The sequence below is a fragment of the Calliphora vicina genome, chromosome 5 (genome assembly GCF_958450345.1).
Source record: "Calliphora vicina chromosome 5, idCalVici1.1, whole genome shotgun sequence".
In the NCBI taxonomy this organism is placed as follows: Eukaryota; Metazoa; Arthropoda; class Insecta; order Diptera; family Calliphoridae; genus Calliphora; species Calliphora vicina.
Window position 1 is genome coordinate 46,110,948 of NC_088784.1, and position 27,226 is coordinate 46,138,173.

Here is a 27,226-nt window from a genome sequence, read left to right on the forward strand (position 1 = left end):
ATGGTTTTCACGCTGCAATTTGTTTGCATGTATGATGTTTTTGTAGTAAAATTTTTGTATATTATACACAAGCAATTTCATTTGTTTTTGCTAACCAAAAATATACATATTGTTTGGCATCAATCCAAGTTTTCCAAAATTGTTATAAAAATAAAACAAACAAATTTCAAGTTTAAATTAGAGACGAAGATCTCTTTTTTATTGTTAATTAATATTACCTCGTAGAAGGAATATATTGCGTTTTCTTAGTAAAATGCACGTAGTGCTTATGTCGAAGACAATTTGACAAGTGTTTTTTAATGCTAAAATAACAAGCATAATTTGGTGGCAAACAATATTTAAGGACCCGTTAACGGTTTACTCGCTAGAATCTAGTAAAATACTTCCAGCAAAGTTGCATAAAAAAAGGAAGCAACAATAAATTCTAACGTTGTTAAAAATAGTATAATACGTTTAATGTAGTTATTACCAAAAGGATGCAACCTAAACATTGCCGGCCACCTTGCAACACTAATGTATGTTGTAATGTTAATAGCATAGGTATGGTTTTTAGACAGATCCATAAACTGAATAGTTTTTAGACAGATCCATCAACTGAATGGTTTTTAGACAGATCCATCAACTGACCCTTGCGGGCAATGGTTTTTAGACAGATCCATCAACTGACCCTTGCGGGCAATGGTTTTTAGACAGATCCATCAACTGACCATTAAAGGCATTATTTTTATAAAGAATATAGTAAAATAATACATACTAGGGTAAATCGTAAATATATTTCAATGAGCTGTTTTAATGATAATGTAAATATACAATTCGAATGTTAGTAAAAATGTTGAATTCATTTGTGTTTAATTCATAGATGTAGATCCATAGTAATAAAAAGAGGAATAATCAAATGACAGCATTCGGTCTTTTAGGAAATCCCGAGTTATTGAAATACCATTAACTGATAATTATGTAGAATTAACTGGACCTGTCAGTATCCAGCCAAAAATTGTTCTCTGAGCCAATAATGACCCTAATACGTCTCGTCGAATTTCCGGTAACATAATTTGCGGATATAAATCAGCCCCAATAAGAATATCAACAGGCCGGCTATGGAAAGGATTGGAATCTGCCAAATGAAGATTTGGCAATAATCCTTTAATGTCGGCGTTTACAGAAATCGAAGGCAAATTCTCCGATATATCTGCCAAAACAAAGGCCGTAGTATTCAGTACTACAGAAGAATCCAAATCAGAGCCGATCTTCAGAGAACAAGCCTTTCTCGAAACTACAGATACCGCATTATTTACGCCAGAAACTTTAGCATTTGCAGAATGCGTGGGAAGTTTAAACCTTTTTCGTAATCGATTACTAACAAATGAACATTCCGAAGCTGAATCAATAAGAGCTCTGACCTGATACCTATTGCCATTATGTATGATATTTACTGATGCAGTTCCTAAGATAACAGATTGATTTTGACGTGTATGAAATACTTGTCGAGTTTGCGTAACATTAGTAGAAGTAGAAGGTCGTTGATAAGTCGGTGACGAGTTAGTGGGTCGAAGAACCTCAGCAGAACTCTGACCGGAAGAAGTCGTAGGCCATTCCACGTTTGAATTTTCTATTGGCTCTTGATGAAGCATAGTATGGTGTCGATTATCGCAAATTAAACAATTATTATTGCTTTTACAATTGCTGACATGGTGTGTCTTTGAAAGACAATTAGAACAACAGTTATTTTCGTTCACAGCTAAAATTCGGTCAGTTATTGGAAGACTCTTAAATCGTTAGGACATAAAATACAAGAAATATTCGAAGAAGTAACATCGTCAGAAGGTACAGAATATTTCACGTGGTTTGACTTTGTTTCCAAAACGTTACCCTTAAGATTGTTAAGACAGTCCAATGTCAGAATTCTTTCCGTCAGAAAGTTATCCAAATCTTGCCAAAGGTAGAGAGCCGTCTTGTTCTTTACACTGTGTTCCCAAAGAGAAACTGTCGATGAAGGAAGTCTTTGAATGCATATAAAGACGATAATTGGGTCCCAATTATCCGTAGACACTTTATAAATAGAAAGGGATGTAAGACAACTATTAATACCGCGTTTTAAGGTCTTAAGTCCGGCACTAGTTTCCTTGTCAAAGGAAGGCAGACTAAACAGAAGTTTCAGTTGGTTGTTTACTAACATACGAGGATTCTCATATGCAATCTTAAGATCCCGCCAGGCTACTTCAAAGCCCTCATTACTCAACGGACTTTTCAAAACAATATCTTTAGCTTCACCTTCGGTCTTACGTATTAAATGACAAAGGCGTTCTACATTACTAAGGCGCGAGCTCTTTATATAAATCGCCGTAAATAAATCTCTAAAGGCCGGTCAAGAATCATAATCCCCTCCAAATGCGTCGACATCGCAAGGGGGTAGAGTCAAAGTATGCCCAGAATCAGAATTCACTACTGGCGAATCACTTGCGTTCGGTACCGATTTAAATTTGCTCACCTTCTCATTAATCGAACCTAAACATTTCATATATGCTACGTATGTGACCTGATATTTAGACGCAGCTACATCTACATCACTAGGCTCTGTATCAGAATTCTCCAAAAAATCCAAACAGGCCTCATATGTTGTTTTAACTTTCTCCCATAACAATTTTATTTCAGCGCTCTGAACCTCCAAGGTATAAACATATGAATGTCCTCAGGAAAATCATTAAAATTTGCCTCAAAAGCAATAAGAGCATCAGATGCTCTAATGAATCTATTAAGTGGAGTTATGGGCATTTTCCTTATTCAATTATCGACAATATATAAAAATTTATTACAAAAATATAAAAAATTTAACAAAAATATATCCCGAAACTATGTTGTAGTCAAACTGACCGACCGTAGGGTGACCAATACAATGTAAGAAGAATATATTATTGTTATTGTAATTTACAGATGTAAATCTGTAAACAAAAAATGTACAAAAGAAAATGTAAGAAATACTAATTTTTATTTATTGTCCGTATAAATTAAGTTTTAAACAAATGAAATAGTGTCACTTTTTTTCTTTTTTCTTTTAAACCGAAGAATTTAATGAAATAAAACACAAATGAAATGTGTATGTGCGTCGCGTTAATATCAAACGAATTTTAATCACTTCACTTTAGCTCACAATTGAAATATATTTACATACCTTATTTTATGAAAAATAAATAATAAATATGTATATTGCCGGTGGACTGTATTATTGCCAGGGGATGATGGAGTCAATGATGCCCAAAGATCCAGTACTCGTTTAAAAATCCGGTTCGCTTTGGCATCAATCCAAGTTTTCCAAAATTGTTATAAAAATAAAACAAACAAATTTCAAGTTTAAATTAGAGACGAAGATCTCTTTTTATTGTTAATTAATATTACCTCGTAGAAGGAATATATTGCGTTTTCTTAGTAAAATGCACGTAGTGCTTACGTCGAAGACAATTTGACAAGTGTTTTTTAATGCTAAAATAACAAGCATAATTTTTGGCAAACAATATTTAAGGACCCGTTAATGGTTTACTCGCTAGAATCTAGTAAAATACTTCCAGCAAAGTTGCATAAAAAAAGGAAGCAACAATAAATTCTAACGTTGTTAAAAATAGTATAATACGTTTAATGTAGTTATTACCAAAAGGATGTAACCTAAACACATATATTTAGGCAGCAAATGTTTTAAAAATTAAAAATTTTCATTTTGTCTTCTAGCTGAAACCTAAAATATTGTGTAAGGCAAAATATTTTTGGAAAAACTGCGACAAATATTTCTACCATGAAGCTTGTGCATATATGGCATTGGTTTATAGTTTGTATATTTTCAGTATTTGTGCACATTAATATGAAAACGATTCATATTTATTGCGCAGTCGGTAGTCAAATGTAAAAAACGTTTAACTAATTTTAAACCCTGGTTTGCGATACCCACTTGTTCGCCTTTGTTTCAAAATGTTGATATAGACAAATTTTTTTCAATTAAATGCAAATTTTGCCTTCAATTAAATGCAAATTGCATACCGACACACGACATACATGCCCAAACCATTTCCTAAACAGACGATTTTTGGGAAAAAGTTTTAAATTTGTTGGTAAACCACCGTAAAATACTTTTTTATTGATAGTTTTCATTATTTCAAGGTTTTTTTCACTGATGGAAATAAATTTAATTTACATGTATCAAATGGCATGATATTTGTGTGGTCTAAACCAAATGCCGAATTCCATTGTAAAAACACAAAAGCATGTTAAGCATGGAGTCGGATCTGTTATGATTTGGAGCTGCATGTCGGAGTATGCAATTTGCATTTTGTTGAAGGCAAAATGAGCAAATTTGTCTATCTCATCATTTTGAAGACCGAAAGAGCGAAAATGTGGGATCCCAAGAACACATCAGGCGTTGCAAAGCTTTGGTTGATCCATAACTGTCCCAAACTTATAGAAACAGACTTTAATGTAATTGTTCTTACTAGAAGCATGGAATACAACAGAGCCGGAAGTATGCCAGAACTTGGTAAAAGCGATTACAGGCCATTCTAGACAACAAAGGATATGCAACTAAATATTGATCGCACACTTCTGAACAGAGTTCGAAAATAAACCGTACCATATTCGTACCGTACATTTCAAGAACACATTCCCTTCATCTGTTTTTAGTGTTTGCGCACATGTACATATACAATATACTGTACACTACGTTTGTGAGATAATGTTCGCAAACACTACGAATAAGGTACGGAACATTCTACACATTCACTACCTCGTAGCGTTTATGTACTTTTCGAAATGTACACTACGTTTAGAGTTCTTTTTAGGTTAATTTTTAGCTTACACGTAGTGAACTTTTTAGGGTACATGTATAGTATACAGGTATAGTATTTTTCCATGTGTTTTTTGTTTGTCTGTTTTATTTACTTGTATTGTCTATTAGAAATATATGCATGCCGTTAAATTTTTGTATGAGTAAATAATTTGTTTTTAATTAATTTCTCCATTTCAACAATTTGTTGATCTATTTTAGTTCATGATTTTTAGATATAAAATAAAGGAAAAATAGAACAATTGGATTGACTTGAAAATTATTTTTACTAACAAGTTATTCTTGGAAAAAAATGCAACTGAATACAAGAGAGCATTGTTGGGAAAAATTTTATTTTATTATACTACCTGTTTCAATCAATCCATTATTTTGTAAAAATTTCAAAAGGGTTTTTATGGTACTTGTAAAAATTGCCAATGCAAATTTCATGGAAAGTGTTTTTCAATATATGAAAGTATGTTTGGAAAACCCCGAACATGAATGAATGGTATTGATTTATTGGCTTCGTTAAACAAAACTCGTATATGTAAATTTTTGGTGTTTTTTAGTTTCCGGTCTATGTACAGTTCTCTATAAAAATTCAAAATATAATTGTCATAATTACATACAATATTGCTTACCAAATAAATATATACCAATACATTGTATTAGTTAATGTAAACTAAGTATGTAAATAGATAATAAGAAAGAATAAATAAAAGTCAGTCATAAGAAAGCAACCGACCGATTAACATCTAGTTATAACAATAATTTTTTTCGATAAAAATTATTTATAATTATCTAAAAAATAAAAATCTTGAAATGATTTTTGATAATTAATTCACATATTTTATTCAAATCCTATTCAAAAGTAAAAATCTACAAACATATCCTAAAAAATTATAAAATTTTTCGCCACATAAAAATACGAAATGAATTTACAATTAAACACATTTATAAAAACATGTTTCGATTTTCTTACTTCCCCGTCATTATTTTTGTATTAAATATATCAATTTCTGCCTTCATCCATACTCCACATGTTCAACAAAATCTTCGCTAAATGTACGCTAAAAAATACACTAAGCGTAGTGAATGTGTACAATACCGTACCTTATTCGTAGTGTTTGCGAACAATATCTCACAATCGTAGTGTACGGTTAGGGTGGCCCTTAATAAACGAAAGTTGGATTTTGGCCATTCTCACTCCCTAGTTTGGTGAACATTGGTAAAAAAATCATCCTGAAATAATTTTAGGTAAATCGGTTGGGGTTAAGACGTGCCGCAAGCCCTCTGACGTTTTGAGATGCATCTACAAGGGGAAAAAATGCATTTTTTTTCAGTTTTTGTAAAAATTTTGCAATTAAAAAATTACTTTTGCAATTTAATTTAAAAGAATGGAAATGTGTACGTAATTAAGGTTCTAATGAGACATAAAAAACCGAAATTGGTCAAAAAATTTTAAGGTTATTAAAAATTCGCCAGGCCATTAACGTGTCTCAGGCAACTAGAACCAGAAATGTTGGAACAAAATTAACATATTTTGATAAATATTAAAATAAAAGCTCATTTTTACATACTGCGTACATACTTCAAAAAAAATTTTAAATAAGGGAAGTATCCCTCACACTTTCAAAAAAAATATGAAATTATTTATATAATTTTTCAGAGAAAAAAAAATTGGTTTATTTTAGAAATTGGTGTTGGTGCGTGATGTTTTTGATTCTAAATGACCTAAAACAATTATTTTCATTACTTATACAACATTGGCCATCACGTGGTGCTATGCCAAAAATTTCGCCAAAATTAGTTATATACCTAATGTACGTACATGTTCGCAAACTCTAAAATTTGTTTAAGGTATTTCGTACATTTTGTAGCGTATGTGTATGTGTACTAGAGTGCTCCAAAAAAATAAAATTGCGAATTTTGACCGTCCCCCCCTCTAGAATTGTTCTATGTATTGTAGAAACACATTGTGTAAAATATTAGGATGATAGGATAACGTTAACAGTACAAAAATGGAAATTAACCCTTAATAGCACTTGGGGTCCAAATGACCCTCAACTTTTAAAATCACGAAAAACACATTCATTTTGACCCCAAGTACTCTTAAGGGTTAATTTCCATTTTTGTACTGTTATTGTGAATACTAGACTTCATTTTATATTTTTCTTAAGTTTCATCAAAATCGGCCCAAAAATATATAATATTTCGCTATCTTTCCATGAGAAATTCCAAATATTGAAAAAATTGACCTTTGACCTTCACGATTTAAGCGTTAAAGTTTTCCGATTTTAGTAAAACTTTCATACTATATTTAAAATTACCTGGGCTATATTATTCTGAATAGCTTTTACTTAAAAATCATTACAGTAAGGAAATTCTGGTCATTCCCCAAAATTTGGCCAAAAAATTAGTATTTCTCGAAAATCGCAAAATTTATATCGCAGGTACGGAAAAACTATAGGAGGTATTGACATACTTTTTTCACATTTTTATTCCCTATTATGTTGTTAATAAATCCCCATGTGATGATCAAAAAATTCCGAAATTTGTTTAACAAAATTTTTAAAAATTTGAAATTGGAGTTTTGAAACTGCCGTTAAAAAAATTTAATTTTTTTGGTCATACCTTCGAATAGGTTAATGGTATCCTACGAGGACAAAAACTCATATACAAGTAAATATGGATATATTTTAAGTAAAAATAAGCTTTTATTTTAATATTTCTCAAAATATGTTAATTTTGTTCATAAATTTCTTGTTCTAGTGGCCTGAGACACGTTAATGGCCTGGCGATTTTTTAATAACTTTAACATTTTTTCACCAATTTTTGTCTTTTATATCTTATTATAACGACAATTACGTACACATTTCGATTCTTTTAAATTAAATTGTAAAAGTCATTATTTGGCAAAATTTTTACAAAAACTAAAAAAATTGCGTATTTTCCCCTTGTAAATGCACCTCAAAACTTCAGCGTCGTTGCGCCACCAGTTAACGTTATCCTATCATCCTAATATTTTACACAATGTGTTTCTACAATACATAGAACAATTCTAGAGGGGGGGACGGCCTGTACCTAGAAAGTTTTTTTCGTCCATACAATCTTGGAGCACTCTAATGTGTACTGTACATGAAGATGTACAGTACAGTACACTAACTTACGGTATGTTAGTGTTTTTTTTCGAACTCTGCTTCTTTTTTTTTATTTCATATTTTATTTATTGTATCTTCACAAAATAATGTGAACTATCAATAATTTGTTCAAATCTTAAATCTAAATATCTATTTTTATTTACGTCCCACCACAGTTGGACGAAAAATTATGTTTAATTTATAGATCCTATCATCAGCGCAGGTCTGTTGGATTCCTTCTTCTTAGTCGGATGTAGCCATTACTTCTCATTAATGTTCATGCAAGTGGGTTTGGGTGAACTTCTAACTTTTTCAAATATGACTCTGCTTGTTTTTTTATTTCATTTTTCACCAGGGAGACACCTAGGTCCTTCTGAATGTTAATATTTCTCACATACCAAGGCGCTGCTGTTATCATTCGTAATATTTTATTTTGGAATCTTTGAATTTTTTCAATATTAGAAGCTGAGGCCGTGCCCCATAATTGAATTCCATAGCACCATTATTATTGAGCTGTACAGCAAAAGTTTGCAATCTAAACTCAGTCTCGAGTTTTTACCAATTAGCCAGTAAATTTGTAGTAATTTTAACTTCATTTGAGTCAATTTCGTATCTATATGCTTTTTCCAGGTAAGACGTCGGTCTAGATGCAGACCTAGATATTTAACTTCAGTTTGTTGAGGTATTATATGATTATTTATTAGGATTGGAGGCACGATTCTCTACGCAATGTGAATGTAAGATGTATAATTTTTGCTCGTTTACTTTTATTCTCCATTGTTTTAACCACCTTTCTATGTCGAGTATATGGTCTTGTAAAAGTACAGATGCTTCTTGGGGGTTTTCATGAATGGCTAGTATAGCTGTGTCATCAGCAAAAGTAGATATGTGGGTTCGACTGTTTGTAGGCATATCACAAGTATATAGCAAATATAGGAAGGGACCCAGTATACTTCCTTGGGGTACGCCTGCTTCAATAGGCTGTGGTGAACTTATGAAGAACTCTGCTTCTGAATACCAATTTTAATTTGTCCTATTATGTGTTGAGCGTAATGGTAGGGTCATACATGACAAATATTTGCCGAAAAAGACGTAACCACTAAATAAAATACATTTGAATTCTTTTATTTATATCAAAAAGTTATTTTAATTAGGATAATTCAAAACTTTTTTGAGCAAATATTTGCTATGAAATTGAGTTATTTTGGTTTTTCTGTAAAAATTAACACTTTTTTTATGCAAATTTTTAGTTTTTGTTATTTTTTAGAGATAAGGACTGAGGTCGAAAATTCTTAACACGCGTTTTTCATAAACATTTAACCCATTAATTAAAATTATTAATTATTTTCAACAAAACCCAACTTTGTCCTACAAAAAGTTGACCAAACAATCAAAGGTCTGTTGTCAAACTGATTCCAATGTCTTTAAACAGTATCGGAAGAGCTTGTTCGTTGATAGAAAACCTGGTTCAGATAGATGAAATGGTCCACATGATGTTTATAAAGACCATAAATAGAAAGCATTTTCAAAAGAGCTCCCAACACATCCGGTAGGTAATCAGTCCGTTTAGCTCAGTAATCGGACTATTTGTTACGAAAAGTTAAAGTCAACGCAGGTTTACAAAGGGCTCTATAAATACTAGGGTGATCGATTCTTCGACATTTTTAAGAAACCGGTTTTCGGTTTCGACTTTTTGTTCGCGCTGTCCCAAAAGAAATCCTTTATATTTTGGTCGGAAATAAGTTGTTTTGTTGTAGAGTTATTTATAGAATTTTGTATTTGCAAACAAAAAACTAAGTCGAATCAGCAACTATTCGTTTGCTAGTCTACTGTTGTACTCACTACACCACTGCTTAGTTATTTTATTGTACATCAAATAATGGTTTTCACATAGTAATACAATATTATTTTCTGTGTTTCTAAAAATAAACATGCAATAAAAAAAGGGCAAATTGAAAAAAAGTAACTGATTATTTTTTTTGTTTGTTTATTTTGTTTTTTAGATTTTATTACTTAAAATGTAAGTTATTAACCCTCCGTTACTCGCAACTGATCTGGTTGATACAGGCAAACATTTTTTATTGCAAATTTTTTTAATCATCAATTGTTAGTCTAAGCGATCATACATATATGGCCAACTTATGGGCTCGATTGTAAACTGTGAATTGTTATAAATAAATAAAAAAATAATAAATAATGTGATATTTGTCCTCCAAACTGCCTGGGTCTAAGGCCAGTGGAGAGATATTGGGCTCTTGGTAAAGGAGAATTGAAGAGCACAAAAAAGGTGTCCAAAAGTGTGGTAGATTTTAGACGGAGACTATAAAAACCTTAATGGAAGTGTTTCCGGAAAACGTTCATCACTTGTGATTAGAACTATAAAAATATTTTTTTTTTTGTAAATTGAAATAATAATAATTTCAATCAAATAAAAAAATCAAAACTGTAAGTTTAGTGGTTTCATATTTATTTATGTATTGTTACGTTTTAACCTTTTCAAAACGTTGGTTTATTTCCTTTAAATAAACCGGATACTTTTGTTTGCAAATAAAAGCCGTTTGTTTAGTAGTTTAAACAGAATTGAATAGTCACTCAATGTTTTTTTTTATACACGTTTATAAATTCGCAGAAATACAGACACACTTTACAATGTACACGAATTCACTTGAAAAACACAGCACTCAGTTGATGTTTGTTCGAAAACCGTCTCTGATAAACTCACGACTGCAACCTCTGCCACTATTTATAACACTGCCATCTGCATTCTAGATTGCTCTTTAACTGTCTAGAGCTTTCTAATACATACGCCATCTGTGGTGTACTTTCTACAATGTTCTTTAACTGAATATTAGAATTCGAATATACGGTCGCAGCAAACAGCGTTGCCAACTTACGATCAATGGTCAACTGAAAGCTTTTATTCAATGTTAATAATGCCCACAGATATGTTACAGTTTGCTATTACAGCACTGCTATTTGAAAGCATTATGTTACTTTTAAATCAGCCTTTAAAATCGTATGTATGTTAAGAATTTTTCGATCTCAGTCCTTATAAGAATGTGGAGTGTAAATAGAAGCGAAAAAACATTTTTTTGGTACATCTTTTTATGTTAAGAGCTGATTTATATCAAACAAACTCTTGTCCGATTAGAGCCACTGTATATTCAAGCCATATGTTTTTTGTTTGAAAAATATTTAATTTTTTCAAATATTTTTCAACTTTTGCAGTCAAGTCTAATTCCAAACAAGTAAGAAAGTATGGTCGGTCAAGCCCGACCATATAATACCCTACACTAAGTAAAAGAGCAAAAAAAATTTTTCTTTTAAAATTTAAATTTTATATTTTTGAGTGATTTTCGGGTTATATGGGGGCTATGACCAATTATGGACCGATCACCATGAAATTAGGTCGTGTGATTTATGTCTATATTAAAATTAACTATGTTGAATTTTGTGTGTTTACCAACATTTTTAAGCGATTTATGCACGTTAAAGTGATTTTCGGAAGCGGGTCTATATGGGGGCTATGACTAATTATAGACCGATCGTAACAAAATTGGGTGACATGAATTTTGCGTATATAAAACTTATTTGGAGCGGAATTTGTGGAGATACATATGGGGCATTTCATGTCAAGTGAACCAACTTTTGAAATCGATGTCTTCCGATCGGGATGAAATTTGCACCAAGGTTAGCTCTATTGGATAGTAACTCAGACACAATTTTTCAACAACATCGGTCGAGAACTCTCTGAGTTATAGGGGGTAAAATTTTGACAATTTGGTCAAACAGGGGTTTTTTCTTATCCATGTAACTTATTACCTATTGTTCTTAGCAAAATGTGTCCCAAATAGTATAGCTAGCTATTTCTTCGATCTTTCGAAAAAAAATATTTAAAAAAAAAATTAAAAAATTTTTAATATTTTTTTTCCGAAATCAAAAACTTTTTTGACTTTTTTTTAAAATACGTCGTTTTTTTTTTTTTTTTTTTTTTCTTAAAATAAAGTTTAGATATTTTCCTTGAACACCTACTTGGTCGCTTAGTGGGATGCGAGTGGGATATCTATCAAAATAAATATTTTGTAACTCAAAACATAAAATTTTTGACTTTTTTTGCAAAATCAAAAACTTTGTTGACTTTTTTTTTCAAAATGGACCCTTTTTTAATCTTTTTTTTTAGGTCAAACAAAAGCTTAGATATTATCCTTGAAGACCCTTTTGGTCGCTTAGTGGGATGCGAGTGGGATATCTATCAAAATAAATATTTTTTAACTCAAGACTTACAATTTTTGACTTTTTTTTTTGCAAATACGATTTTTTTTCCAAATGGGCCCTTTTTTTAAAATTTTTTTTTAGTCAAAAGAAAGCTTAGGTCCATTCCTTTAAGATATTTTTAGTCCCTTAGTGGGATGCGAGTGGGATATCTATCAAAATAAATATTTTGTAACGCAATACATAAAATTTTTTAATTTTTTTTTGCAAAATCAAAATTTTTTTCCAATATGGGCCCTTTTTTAATTTTTTTTTTTGCTCAAAAGAAAGCCTAGGTCCATTCCTTTAAGATATTTTTAGTCCCTTAGTGGGATGCGAGTGGGATATCTATCAAAATAAATGTTTTAACACAAAAATTGTATGTCTTGAGTTACAAAACATTTATTTTGATATACAGTGGTGGTCAAAACATATGCAACCAGCAACAGAATTTTACAAAAGTGGTTTAAACTAGTTTAAGATGTAAACAAAAATATTCATTTGCTTATAATATTTTTTAATTAATGCTTTAAAAATAAGAATATGAAATTTAGTTCAGAATTTTTTGCATTGAAAAGAAAAAAAAATTAAAAAACTACGTATGTGTTGATATTTCATTGGTCAAAACATATGCAACTAATTGCTTTTAAAACATTTCTGTCTATAAAACTTAATATTTCGTGGCAAATCCTATATTTTCAATGACGGCCTTACATCGGCAAGGCAGTGAAGCTATCAAATTGGTAATAAAATTTGCAGGAATAGCGTTCCAAGCATCTACCAATCCTTGAAACATAATATCTGAATTAGTGCAATTTTCGGGGTCGATTCTTTGATTAACGATTTTCCAAATATTCTCAATGGGATTTAAATCTAGTAATTGTGGTGGCCATTCCATTACCGAAACTCTTTCTTGTGCTAACCACGATTTAACAACATGTGATGAGTGCTTGGGGTCGTTATCGTGCTGAATAACTCATCGAAGAGGCATATTATCCTCAGAATTTGGAAGCATTACTCTTTCCAAGATGTCTCTATAGATAAATCCATCCATTATTTCATTAATTTAGAGCGATGGGACAACTCCAGCAGCAGAAAAACAACCCCCATACCATTACGTTGCATCCTGCATGCTTCACCGACGTTTTCCCTACGCGCAAAAACCGCTTATATCAAAACGTAATCAAAAGAAACGTTTGAAGTTTGCTATGGAGTATTTAAATTGGCCAGAAAACAAATGGACGACTGTCCTATTTAGCGAAGAATCCGAATTTAATATCATCGGAAGTGATTTCATGTGTTACGTAAGACAACCACTTAACACGCGGCTTCAAGCACGATACTGTAAAAAGACACTGAAACATGGAGGATGCAACGTAATGGTATGGAGGCAGTTTTTCTGCTGCTGGAGTTGTCCCATCGCTCTAAATTAATTAAATAATGGATGGATTTATCTATAGAGACATCTTGGAAAGAGTAATGCTTCCAAATTCTGTGGATAATATGCCTCTTCGATGAGTTATTCAGCACGATAACGACCCCAAGCACTCTTCACATGTTGTTAAATCGTGGTTAGCACAAGAAAGAGTTTCGGTAATGGAATGGCCACCACAATTACTAGATTTAAATCCCATTGAGAACATTTGGGAAATCGTTAATCAAAGAATCGACCCCGAAAATTGCACTAATTCAGATATTATGTTTCAAGGATTGGTAGATGCTTGGAACGCTATTCCTGCAAATTTTATTACCAATTTGATAGCTTCACTGCCTTGCCGATGTAAGGCCGTCATTGAAAATATAGGATTAGCCACGAAATATTAAGTTTTATAGACAGAAATGTTTTAAAAGCAATTAGTTGCATATGTTTTGACCAATGAAATATCAACCCATACGTAGTTTTTTAATTTTTTTTTCTTTTCAATGCAAAAAATTCTGAATTAAATTTCATATTCTTATTTTTAAAGCATTAATTAAAAAATATTATAAGCAAATGAATATTTTTGTTTACATCTTAAACTAGTTTAAACCACTTTTGTAAAATTCTGTTGCTGGTTGCATATGTTTTGACCACCACTGTATATCCCACTCGCATCCCACTAAGCGATCAAAACCATCTTAAAGGAATAGGCCTAAGCTTTCTTTATAGCAAAAAAAAAAAATTACAAAAAGGGCCCATTTTAAAAAAAAGTCAAAAAAGTTTTTGATTTTGTCAAAAAATCAAAAATTGTATATCTTGAGTTACAAAATATTTATTTTGATAGATATCCCACTCGTATCCCACTAAGGGACCTAAAATATCTTAAAGGAATGGACCTAAGCTTTCTTTTGACTAAAAAAAAATTTTTAAAAAAGGGCCCATTTTGAAAAAAAATTCGAATTTGCAAAAAAAAGTCAATAATTGAATGTCTTGAGTTACAACATTTTTATTTTAATAGATATCCTACTCACATCTTCCTAAGTGACAAAATAGGTCTTAAAGGAAAAGACCTAAGCTTTCTTTTGAGCAAAAAAAAATTTTTAAAAAAAAGTCCCATATTGGAAAAAAATTTCGATTTTGCAAAAAAAAATTAAAAAATTGTTACAAAATATTTATTTTGATAGATATCCCACTCGCATCCCACTAAGGGACTAAAAATATCTTAAAGGAATGGACCTAGGCTTTCTTTTGAGCAAAAAAAAAAATTAAAAAAGGGCCCATATTGGAAAAAAATTTTGATTTTGCAAAAAAAAATTTAAAAATTGTATGTCTTGCGTTACAAAATATTTATTTTGATAGATATCCCACTCGCATCCCACTAAGGGACTAAAAATATCTTAAAGGAATGGACCTAAGCTTTCTTTTGACTACAAAAAAAATTTAAAAAAAAGGGCCCATTTGGAAAAAAAATCGTATTTGCAAAAAAAAAAGTCAAAAATTGTAAGTCTTGAGTTAAAAAATATTTATTTTGATAGATATCCCACTCGCATCCCACTAAGCGACCAAAAGGGTCTTCAAGGATAATATCTAAGCTTTTATTTGACCTAAAAAAAAGATTAAAAAAGGGTCCATTTTGAAAAAAAAAGTCAACAAAATTTTTGATTTTGCAAAAAAAGTCAAAAATTTTATGTTTTGAGTTACAAAATATTTATTTTGATAGATATCCCACTCGCATCCCACTAAGCGACCAAGTAGGTGTTCAAGGAAAATATCTAAACTTTATTTTAAGAAAAAAAAAAAAAAAAAAAAAAGGACGTATTTTAAAAAAAAGTCAAAAAAGTTTTTGATTTCGGAAAAAAAATATTAAAAATTTTTTATTTTTTTTTTTAAATATTTTTTTTCGAAAGATCGAAGAAATAGCTATCTATACTATTTGGGACACATTTTGCTAAGAACAATAGGTAATAAGTTACATGGATAAGAAAAAACCCCTGTTTGACCAAATTGTCAAAATTTTACCCCCTATAACTCAGAGAGTTCTCGACCGATGTTGTTGTGTGTGTCTGAGTTACTATCCAATAGAGCTAACCTTGGTGCAAATTTCATCCCGATCGGAAGACATCGATTTCAAAAGTTGGTTCACTTGACATGAAATGCCCCATATATAAATTAAACATTTATGACCGATAAAGTCCAATTTCGGGAGGACATTTGTAGGTTCATTGGTGAAGAAATTACAAAAAGTACCATTCGAATAAAGAAAAAGTACCAAAAAGTCTCCCCCTAGAATTCTCACTGACTTAGGACCGTGTATGCTTAATTTCATTGTTATACAAAAATTAAAAAAAGTACCATTATAATAAAGAACAAGTACCATGAAGTATCCCCTTGAATTTTCACCCACTTAAGACCATATGCGCTTAATTTCATATTTCTAGGTATACTATTATAGAAAATTAAAAAAATACCATTATAATATAGAAAAAGTACCAAAAAGCAGCCACTTGTGGATTCCCACTTACTCGGGTCCATATAAGCTTTATTTCATGTTTCTAGGTTCATTGGTGAAGAAATTACAAAAAGTACCATTCGATTAAAGAAAAAGTACCAAAAAGTCTACCCCTAAAATTCACACTCACTTAGGACCATATATGCTTAATTTCATGTTTCCAAATCCATTGTCATATAAAATTAAAAAGTACCATTAGATGAATAAAAAAGTACCTATAGTTCAGTTCTTACATTTTGGTACCTAAATATTGTACCCTATTCCTAACACAAACTTCACTCAGATACATATCAGCTAACTTTAATGTCGATAAGTGAAATAATTTAAAATATTAAAAAAAGTACCATTAGGAGAATAGTACCAATTTCCCTTTTCTTCCTTGAACTTGAGGGGTGAAATTTAAAAATATTCCATTTTGCCAAAATTGTTTATGCTACAGGCATATCTGAAAATATTAAAATCTGTGTTAATGTGCTCAAGAATAAATGTTTTAAAAAAAGTACCAAACTGTTTACCCGGATTTGGCCCAATATACACCTTGGTACTCGAGTTCCAAATAACACCCTGTTAGTTAATTTTTGTATGAATCCAGGAACCAACGTTAAAAAAAATATCAAAATTGGCTTAATAATTTCAAATATAATGTATTTTCCCGATTTTATCCCCTTTTTGGTACCTTTTTTATCCCCATTGAGGTGGTACAATTTTATTAAAATAAATTTCTGTATCGTGGTGGGAGCTCATAATAAAATATTCGTATGTCTATATCAAATTATAGAAAACATATTTTATGAAAAAGTATCAAAAATAAACACAATTTTTATCCCTTAAGGGTTCGAATTTCCAAAAGTACCAAACTCATATTTTTTATTTTTTGTTAATTAAAGAATACGATTTAAAATTTGTTTCTATGTTTATTGGTTTAAAAGATACATAGGGTGCAAAAAAAGTACCAAAATACAGTTTTTACCCGTTTTCTCCCCTAAAAGTTTCGAATTTCCAAAAAGTACGAAACACCTGTCAGCTTATTTTTTAAATGGAGTAACATGCAATTTTAAGTTTTTTTGTATCTTTATTAGTTTTGAAGATATAAGGTTACCGAATTTACCCATTTTTACCCCCTAAACGTTCGAATTTCCAAAAATCCCTTATCGGATAGTTTTGGGGAGGGAGGAACCCACAGTTAAAATTTCGTGATTCTAGCTTCAGCCGTTTGGGCTGTGCGATGATGAAATCAGTCAGTCAGTAACGTTACTCTTTTATATATATAGATTAACCCCCATATGCATAAACGATTTATAAATTTATCAAAGGTTTATAAAACAAAATTTCCATACAAAATCTGTTTATAAACCTTTGGAAAATTTATAAACTGTTTATGCATATGGGGGTAAGTGTTATAGAAACAAAATTAGTTGATATTATAGGAAATGCTATACAAATTTAAAATTCAAACTTGACGGCTTATGGTTTAGTGAATGCGAATTCAAAAGCGATAATCAATGGTACTATTTGTTTATTGCAATGGTACTTTTGAATATTTTATAATAATAAACCTAAAAATTTAAAATTAGGCACACATGATTCTGAGTGAATTTGAATCCACAAAAGGTAACTTTAGTAACTTTTGCATTTTCTATAATAATGGACCCAGAAATATGAAATTAGACATTTAAACAGTTAATTTCACAAAGTGACTCTTAATAGTACTATTTCATTCTTCTAATTGGGGTGGCGAAGCGCACCGGGTCAGCTAGTCTATATGATAAAATTGGAAAAGATGTCTTATCAATTTTTACCATTATCATAAGATTTGTGAGGAATGAATATAGGAGTTTTATCATTTGATAATGAATGCCACATTCACGTACCGAAAATGGATATCAGTCGATCAAATGTTTTTTTCAATATCTTCCGAGTGCACCATACTATGTTTTCTTTTTTTTTCAGTTTCTTTTTTCTTTATTGAATCTTTCTTATTAGAAATTTACAAATAAGTATTCAAATCTTAACCTAAACTAAAACTAAAGTTGTTATTGCCGCTGCAATATCCAACATGAGTGCTCGTTAAATAATTATCTGGCCAGATCCAGTGTTTCCAATCGCCTCAGTCGTCTATGACCCTCAAATGACAGCAACTCCCTGGCGAGGGGGTTTGGATGATCCATTAGTTTTGAAATGTATTTTAGACTGGAGAGTTTGATCTCCTCGCGTATTATGGGGACATTGAGATCGCTATGGATATTACTATTGCGAATGTACCATGGGGTACCTGTTATTGTCCTTAACAGTGCTGACTGCTTTCTTTGCAATTTTTCAACGTTAGATGAGGAGGCTGTTCCCCATAGCTGAATGTCGTATAGCCATATCGGTTTTATAATTGTTTTGTACAAAAGCACTTTGTATTCCAACTCTAGAGCAGACCTCGGGCCAATTAACCAGTACAACTGAACTGACTTTAATTTTATTTGCGTAACCTTGGATTCAATATGGTGGGACCATGTTAAACGGCGATCAAGATGGATACCTAGATATCTCACATGGCTCTGTTCTGGGATTTTGATATTATTTATCTGTATGGAAGGGCAACTTCCTCGTCTTAAAGTAAATGTAACGTGAATGCATTTTGTTGCATTGACCTTAATTTGCCATTTGTTCAGCCATTTTTCCAAATAATGCGGAGCAATACTGCTTGCTCTCGAAGGTTTTCCGAATAAGTGTACTTATCCGATGTACCTGTTCGATAGTACTATGTTTCCTTCTGAAACCAAATTGATGGTCAGGAATAATGCAATTTTCGTCAAGGTGTACTATAAGTCTCTCAAGTAACAACTTTTCAAAAAGTTTTGATAATATTGACAATAGGCTAATGGGACGGTATGATGTCACTTGAGTGACATCTTTTCCCGGTTTTGGTATCATAACTATATCAGATATTTTCCATGAGGATGGGAAATATCCAATACGTAGTATTGAGTTAAATATGAACAAAATAATTCTCAGTGCTGAGTTGGGCAGATTACTTATCATCGTGGTAGTAATTTTATCTATACCAGGTGATTTTCCAGCCTTAAGACCTTTGACCGTCGTCCTCACGGCAGAGAACTGGATTTTAGTGGGGCTGGCACCACATTATTTATGACATTATCTCTAATATATGAATTTGTATCATTTGGGGTAAATACATTCTCCAAGTGATTGGCAAATGCTTCGATTTTTCTGAAGTATTTTTTGCCCATTCTCCGTTATGAAGGCGTATGGGCGACTCATATACAATAGGAACGAAAAAGTTCAGTTCTAGTTCAGTTCGGACGTGTTAATTTTTAGTCCGAGTTAACTCGTTATTTTAATGTATCTATCGGAAAATAAATATAAATATCACCTGTTTATTATTTACGCGAAAGGACGCTTTTTTTTAATAATATTATTAAATAAAAAAATCAAAACAACAACTAAAAGACAAATAAGTAAAAAAAAAAATTCTTTATATTTTTTTTTTCTTTTTTTGAACCTTTTTTGTGCATTGACTATTAAATAAAGATCAAGAGTGTTAACGAAAGTAATTACAAATACTCTTAAATGAGTCTCTTCAACGAAAACAGTGAGCGAAGGTTAAGTGTAAACGGCAGAAATGCATACGTTACAGTTAATGTAGACGAAAAAAATATAAACAAAACAAACAGAAGAATAGATGACAACTTGTTTTTAACAGCCAAACCTGTTAACCGCGCTCGTTCTTGTTCCCCCGCATTGACAACAACTAATGATTGTCAAATAAAAGAAAATTCAACTCAATCAGAAAATAAAAATATTTTATCTATGCCTGAAAGTATGCTAGCTATATCAGCTAAAATTAACCCATTAAGCGGCGCTGTACCCAAGATTAGTCAACCATTAAATAATGAAAATAAATCCCAAATACAGGTTGGAATGGACCGGTATATTACAGTATTAAAACGGGCACGAAGTCCCAAGTCCTCGAAAGCGGCACCCTTGGCCAAATTATATAAGGATAGTGAACCTCATAGACTAAACAATGAAAATCGTTTTTCTATTCTGGAATGTGAAACTAATGAACCAGTAAATAAAATCCATTCTACAAAACCACCCCCCATTTACTTGAGAGAAAATAATTCGAATCCACTGGTTCAGAGCCTGATCTCATTAATAGGAGAGAACTCTTTTTACGTAATCCCAATCAAGAAAGGCACGATTCATGAAACTAAAATACAGGTCAATAGTGAAAACGATTATAGAAAGGTTGTAACATATTTTGAAACTCAAAAGAAAAGTTTTTACACTTATCAGCTGAAAGGAAGCAAGGGTCTACAAGTTGTAATAAAGGGTATTGATTGTAATGTTGAACCACTCGAAATAAAGCAAAGCTTAGAAGATAAAGGCTATAAGACAAAAAATGTGATAAATATTAGAAATCGCGAAAAAATACCCCAACCACTCTTCCGTGTTGAACTTGAAGCCGGTGACATAAACCTGAAAAAAAATGAAACACATCCCATATATAACTTGAAGTACTTATTGCATCGTAAAATTACGGTAGAAGAACCACACAAACGATTTGGCCCCGTTCAATGTATGAATTGCCAAGAATATGGACACACCAAGGCATATTGCAAATTGCCACCAGTATGTGTCATTTGCGGGGAGTTGCATAACACATCCCAATGTAACAAATCTAAAGATGATCCTAAAATAAAAAAATGCAGCAATTGCGGAGGTAACCACACAGCAAACTACAGGGGTTGTCCTGTCTACTCAATTGTTAAAAAATCACAAAGCCAGAAACCAAAGATTTTCCCCGCTCAGCCATTAAATAACATCAATTTGAACTACCCCCCGTTGCAACAGACATATGACAACAAAGTAACATATGCAAATGTACTTAGAAACAACCAAACTCAGCCGCAAGTCCGTCAACCCCAAAACGAAAATATGAACCCAGAGGTAAGAGAGCAAACGCTAATTTTCAATTTTACCCGACTAGAATCTACAATAGAAACTCTTGTGCAATCGGTAAATAACTTTACAAACTCAATGAGTAACATGATGCAAGAAATGCTTAAGATGCAATCAATGTTACTGCAGGCTGTGCTTAACAGACCATGAACTGCCTAAGAATATGTTTTTGGAATACAAACGGCATACGCCAACACAAAAACGAACTCGAATATTTTTTAAGAAACCAACAAATTGATGTAATGCTGGTTTCTGAAACTCATTTGACGTCCAGAAGTTCCTTTCGAATAAATGGATATGTAATATATGACACCAAAGATCCCAGAGGTAGAGCATGCGGAGGCTCGGCAATTTTAATAAAAGCTCGAATAAAACACTACTTAATGTGTGATTTTTGCGAAGATTATCTTCAAGCTACTACAATCTGTCTTGAAGATTTTCATCGAAACTTAGTGATTTCATCGATATACTCACCCCCAAGATTCTCAATTACAGAAAGTCAATATAATAGATTTTTTAAATCACTAGGCCCCCGTTTCCTGGCTGCTGGCGATTATAATGCTAAGCACACATTCTGGGGATCACGACTGATTACGCCTAAAGGTCGTGTTTTGTTCGACTCAATTTCTAAAATGGGTTTGCATGTGCTTTCGAGCGGCCAACCTACTTACTGGCCTACTGACCCACGAAAAATACCGGATGTTATTAATTTTAGCGTGATGAAAAATATCCCTAGAGAAATGATTCAAATTGAATCCTCGCTGGAACTATCTTCAGATCACTCACCCACTATTATTACTTTATAGAGCCCCCTAGAAATTGTATCCCCGACTGGTAATTTAGCGATGGCAGGCACAAGAATAAATTGGCTCAAATATAAAAAATACCTCAGTACACATTGCTCGGAAAACATACCGCTAAGAACACCAGAAAACATCGATCACTCTCTTATCAATTTCGATAAAAATCTCAGAATGGCTGCTCAACATGCTGCAGATGTCGAACGGCTCTTAAATGAAAAAAGAAGATTTCGAAGAGAGTGGCAATTGCACAGATCCCCCCAACTAAAATCGAAGCTTAAAGATTGTATAAAAAGACTTAAAAAGCTCTTGGAATTTCGAAAAATGGAATCATTGAATAAATATTTAGAAAGCCTGGACGCAACCCCGCAATCGGATTACTCATTATGGCGAGCAACAAAAAATCTTAAAAGACCCGTTATATGTAAGTCCCCCTTGCGAAATTCAAGTGGTGGTTGGGCAAGAAATGATACTGAAAAAGGGAATCTGTTTGTTAATCATTTAAAAAAAAGTATTTACACCGAACACATCAAACGAAGCAATTGAGTTGCCACCTGTTGCACCCTATTTTGCAGCAGCCGTACCCCTACGTTTTGAGATTCGAGAGATCGAAAATGCTATTGCTGATTTAAATCCCAAGAAAGCGCCTGGTATGGATAAGATCAGCAACAAGATGCTTATGGAGCTACCCCGGATAGCAATAAAAATAATTCTTTTTATTTTTAATGCTATATTACGACTTGAATATTATCCTCCAGAATGGAAGGTTTCACTGGTTACCATGATACCCAAGCCGGGAAAAGATCACACAAAAGTAGAATCATACAGACCCATCAGCCTATTGTCTAATATATCAAAGCTATTTGAGAAGATACTTATGAACAAGTTGTACCCGATGTTAACTGAAAACAATTGTATTCCGAATCATCAATTTGGAATTAGAAGAAAACACAGTACTATCGAACAAACCCATAGACTTGTAAATATGGTGAGAAAAGCGTTTGAAGAAAAGAAATACTGTTCTGCACTCTTCATCGACATCTCTCAAGCGTTTGATAAGGTATGGCATGCTGGATTAATATACAAATTGAGTCAAAATTTACCGGCAAACACACATAAGCTGTTGGAAAGCTATTTAACTGGTCGAACATTTAAGGTTAAAGAGGGAAACTTTTTAAGTACTGCACAACCCATTGAAGCTGGAGTCCCCCAAGGCAGTATCCTGGGACCTTTTTTATATTTGATGTATTCGTCTGATATGCCAACTAACAATCGCACTCATACATCAACATTTGCTGATGATACTGCTATTCTAAGCATTCATGAAAACCCTCAAGAAGCGTCTCGTCACTTACAAAACCACATATTTGAATTAGAAAAATGGTTAAAACAATGGAAAATTAAAGTCAACGAGCAAAAATGTACACACATTACATTTACATTGCGTAGAGAATCATGCCCCCCTATTCATATCAATAACCAAACAATAATTCAACAATCGGAAGTGAAATACCTCGGAATACATCTCGATCGTCGCCTTACATGGAAAAGTCATATAGATGCAAAGTTGACTCAAATGAAATTGAAATCAATTCAAATTAATTGGCTTATTGGCAGAAACTCCACGCTTAGTTTAGATTGTAAACTTCTACTTTATAACATGATCATAAAACCGATATGGTGTTATGGCATACAGTTATGGGGCACGGCCTCAGCGTCAAATGTAGAAAAGATCCAAAGACGCCAAAACAAGTTTCTAAGAATGATCACAGTTGCCCCCTGGTATATCAAAAACGCGAATATACACAAAGATCTAAACGTGCCCATTGTAAAAACTGAAATCTCGAAAAACGTACAAAAATATTTAAAAAAACTTGAAGTTCACCCAAACCCGCTGGCCCGCAACATATTAGATAACCGTGGCCACACTCGATTAAGAAGGAGGGACACAGCAGACCTAATCTAGAAGGAAGAATGCCAATTTAACCAAAACAACCATGAACACAAAATTTTTTCGTCCGGCACTGGCTGGACTAATTAAATAATAATATTAGATATAAGATTTGAACCACTTATTGTTAGTTCATTAAATAATGAAGATACAATAAATAAATGATGAAAAAAAAGAAAAAAATATACAATAGGGCATTGCATATTTTTCACAGCTTTTCAGAGAATATATTCTGTTTTCTTAGTAGGGTCTAAGTTTTTAAGATAATTTCTCAGGTTAGGTTCTTTATTAATCTTTAAAGCGACGTCAAGTCTTCTTTGGCACTGATTAAGTTTAGCCTTTACGTTCGGAGATCGCGATTGTTGCCATTGACGTCTGAGTGTTCTATTTTCTTTGATAAGAGACTCAATGTTTTTAGGACATTTTGAATGTCTGTAATTCCCCAGGGTGACTGGGGGCGTGGACACTTTAACGGCGTTTGTTAAAATGTCTGTAAATATATCGACAGGGGATTGTATTTCATATTCATTTTTCAATGAGATGTTCTGTGGCAAGTGTGAGCTAACATACATTTAATACTTTAACCAGTTCGTTTTCTTGTTAGGGAAACAAGAGTAAGAGTTTTCCAATTTACTTGGAACTGCTAATAACGTTAAAACTGTAGGCGAGTGGTCTGACGACAGGTCCAGCGAAGGGATCACTGAAATAAATTCTCGTTTTATATTCTTGATTACAGCGAAGTCAATTAGATCGGGAATCTTATTGAGGTCTGTAGGCCAATAAGTAGGTTGGCCACTAGATATGGCATCTAGTCTGTTAGACGATATTGCTTCTAACAGTTGCCTCCCTCTAGGAGTAATAAGGCGAGAGCCCCAAAATGTATGTTTTGCATTGTAATCACCAGCTGCTATAAATCTTGGACCTAGAGTCCTAAAATATTCGAGAAACTGCTCTCGATTAATATTATACCTAGGAGGACAATATATTGAAGATATTGTAACTCTACCATCAGGTATATTTATAGATGTGGCCTGGATGTGATCCGTTTTATATTCTGGCATTGGGAAATGCCTAATATCCTTTCTCACTAATATAGGTGTTCCACCACAAGCTCTACCACTTGGATGTTTTGTATCATAAGTATAGTATCCGTTAATTCTGAAACAGTTCTTTATGGGAAAGTGTGTTTCAGAAACGAGTAGTACATCAATTTCCTGAAGGTGGAGAAATTGTTGTACTTCATTCTTATGTTGGCTAAGGCCGTTAGCATTCCAAAAACAAATTCTTAGAGAATTCATTTTTTATTTAGCAGGATCTGCATGAGCATGCTTTGATTCTGCATCAATTGTTGAAACATATTTTGCATGTTCGTCATGAAACTGTTCATGGTTTGAATTAGATTCTCAATAGAGCTTTGAGAGTTAGTATCGGGTACTGGTACACCCTCTTTTAATGCATGTGCATATGAAAATAATGGGGTATTATTTCCATTGCTTCTTTTCATTTGGGTAACTGAACCCTGTAACTGTTTTGATAATTATCATTTATGATGCCTCTATATTGAGCACTAGAAGCACCAGTGTTTGTTTTCATTTGGGTAACTGAACCCTCATTTGTCGTATGGGCACACGATTTGTTTTGATTATTGTTTTTTATGATACTTCTATATTGAGCACTAGAAGCATCAGGAAGGCTTGGAAAGTTAGAAGTCGTATATTGAGCATATAAAGGTCTTCTTGCCTTCGTTGATTCCTGTATGCGTAGGAATACTGGGCATCCACGGTAGTTTGCGGTGTGATTTTGACCACAGTTACTACATTTTCTTATATTATCTGTTTTTGAGTGGGGGCATTCTTGACTTTTATGAATATCTCCACATCTTACACATACAGAAGGTAATTTGCAGAATGTTCGGGTGTGACCGAACTCTTGGCAATTAAGGCACTGAGGTGGACCTTTGCGCTTAATTGGTTCTTCTACAATTATTTTACGATTAAGAAGATATCTTAAACCGTATATTGGATGAGTGTCACCCTTTTTCTTTAATTGAGAAGAGTTGAAAGTGATTTCAACTCTAAAAATTGGTTGAGGAATTTTATTCTTATTTATTATGTTGTGAATAGACTTCACTTCAAAGCCTTCAGACTCTAGCGCCCTTTTAATATCATCAGTTGGCTCAGAACTATCTATACCTTTGATGACTACTGTCAAACCTTTTGCACTTTTCAGTTTATATGTATAATAGTTTCTTTACTCGGAATCGAAATTATCAACAATCATTCTGAAATTTTTTTCCGAATAAGTTTGTACCTTTGTCTCTTGAATATTTCCTTTACGTAGAGAGACCACGTGGAAATTCCCCTTACCTACAAGTTGGGACAATTTGTTCACCAAAACATTTGTAGTAGGTTCGCGCAAATATAGAGGAGGTGGCTTATAGTCTTTTACAGGCTTTGCGGGTTTTTCCTTACTTTCTTGATTGTCAAGAATTGCAAAACGATTTTGACTTACCGGATTTTTCTTTGCCTGTTTTGGATTTGGTTCCAATTTTGATGTCCTAGTACTGGACTTGCGTTTAGTTATAGTGATGTAACGGTCCATTCCTGTTAGGATTTTTCCCGTATTTTTCACTATACTTCGAGTATTTTTTGGTATGGCACCAATATTTTAAGGTAGAAAATGAAACGGACAAAACTAAAGCACCTCTTCAAGGATATACTAGCGGAGTTCAGTATTAAGTGCGAATGGTATTGCATCATTGCAAATGCAAAATTGTAAATGTTTTTGTGTGTATTTTGTTATTGGATTACGGTAAAATTTTGCATTTGCAATGATGCTAGACCATTCGCACTTAACATATCGATATTCCTTCCCAGGCTATTGAAATAAATCGTGAAAATTGCCGATCCTTATTTCCGCAATTTTCTGAAGCCAAGTCTTACAAACATTGGAGGTGTGCTTAGGATCGTTATCCTGTATCTTCACTGGCATAAGGCAACATTACATATTTCAATACATCACGGTACATGAAGCGATCCATAATCCCATAAATTTTATGATTTGGCCCAAATCCTTGACCAGAAAAGCAACCCCAGACCATTACATTGCCTCCTCCATGTTTAATTGTTCTTTGCAATGTTTAGGATTCAATCTTTCTCCTTTTGGTCTGCGTACACGCCTTATTCCAGCGGAACTTTTTAAGTTGTATTTGGATTTGTCAGGAAACAGTACTGTCTTCCATATTAGGACGGTGTTGGCTTTGGCAAACTTCAGTGTAGCTTTCTTGTTCTTAGCTGATGGAAATGGTTTTTTTGCTGGTCGTCAGCTGAATAAACGGGCTTCTACTACTCTTCTACCGATTGTTCTTTCGCTAACGC

At 32.8% G+C, this 27,226-nt stretch overlaps 2 protein-coding genes across 4 annotated transcripts in view; one reads left to right on the top strand and one right to left on the bottom strand.

Annotated features, from left to right (window-relative positions):
• Slik (Sterile20-like kinase) overlaps positions 1-27,226 on the top strand; it is a 181,917-nt gene that overhangs the window by 5,890 nt on the left and 148,801 nt on the right. The gene's annotated exons all lie outside the window — the stretch shown is intronic.
• LOC135961211 (uncharacterized) lies at positions 954-26,450 on the bottom strand. Its single transcript, XM_065512706.1, has 2 exons — positions 26,220-26,450; positions 954-1,697 (listed from the first exon to the last, which is right to left on the bottom strand). Exons 1-2 carry the CDS (start codon positions 26,448-26,450, stop codon positions 954-956), a joined length of 975 nt encoding a protein of 324 aa, XP_065368778.1.

Coding starts and splice junctions, on each gene's coding strand:
- LOC135961211 (XM_065512706.1), bottom strand. CDS start 26,450: ATGGACCGTTACATCACTATAACTAAACGCAAGTCCAGTACTAGGACA. Junction 1,698..26,219: donor TGAACAAATTGTCCCAACTT/GTAGGTAAGGGG, acceptor TGTCTTTCAAAG/ACACACCATGTCAGCAATTG.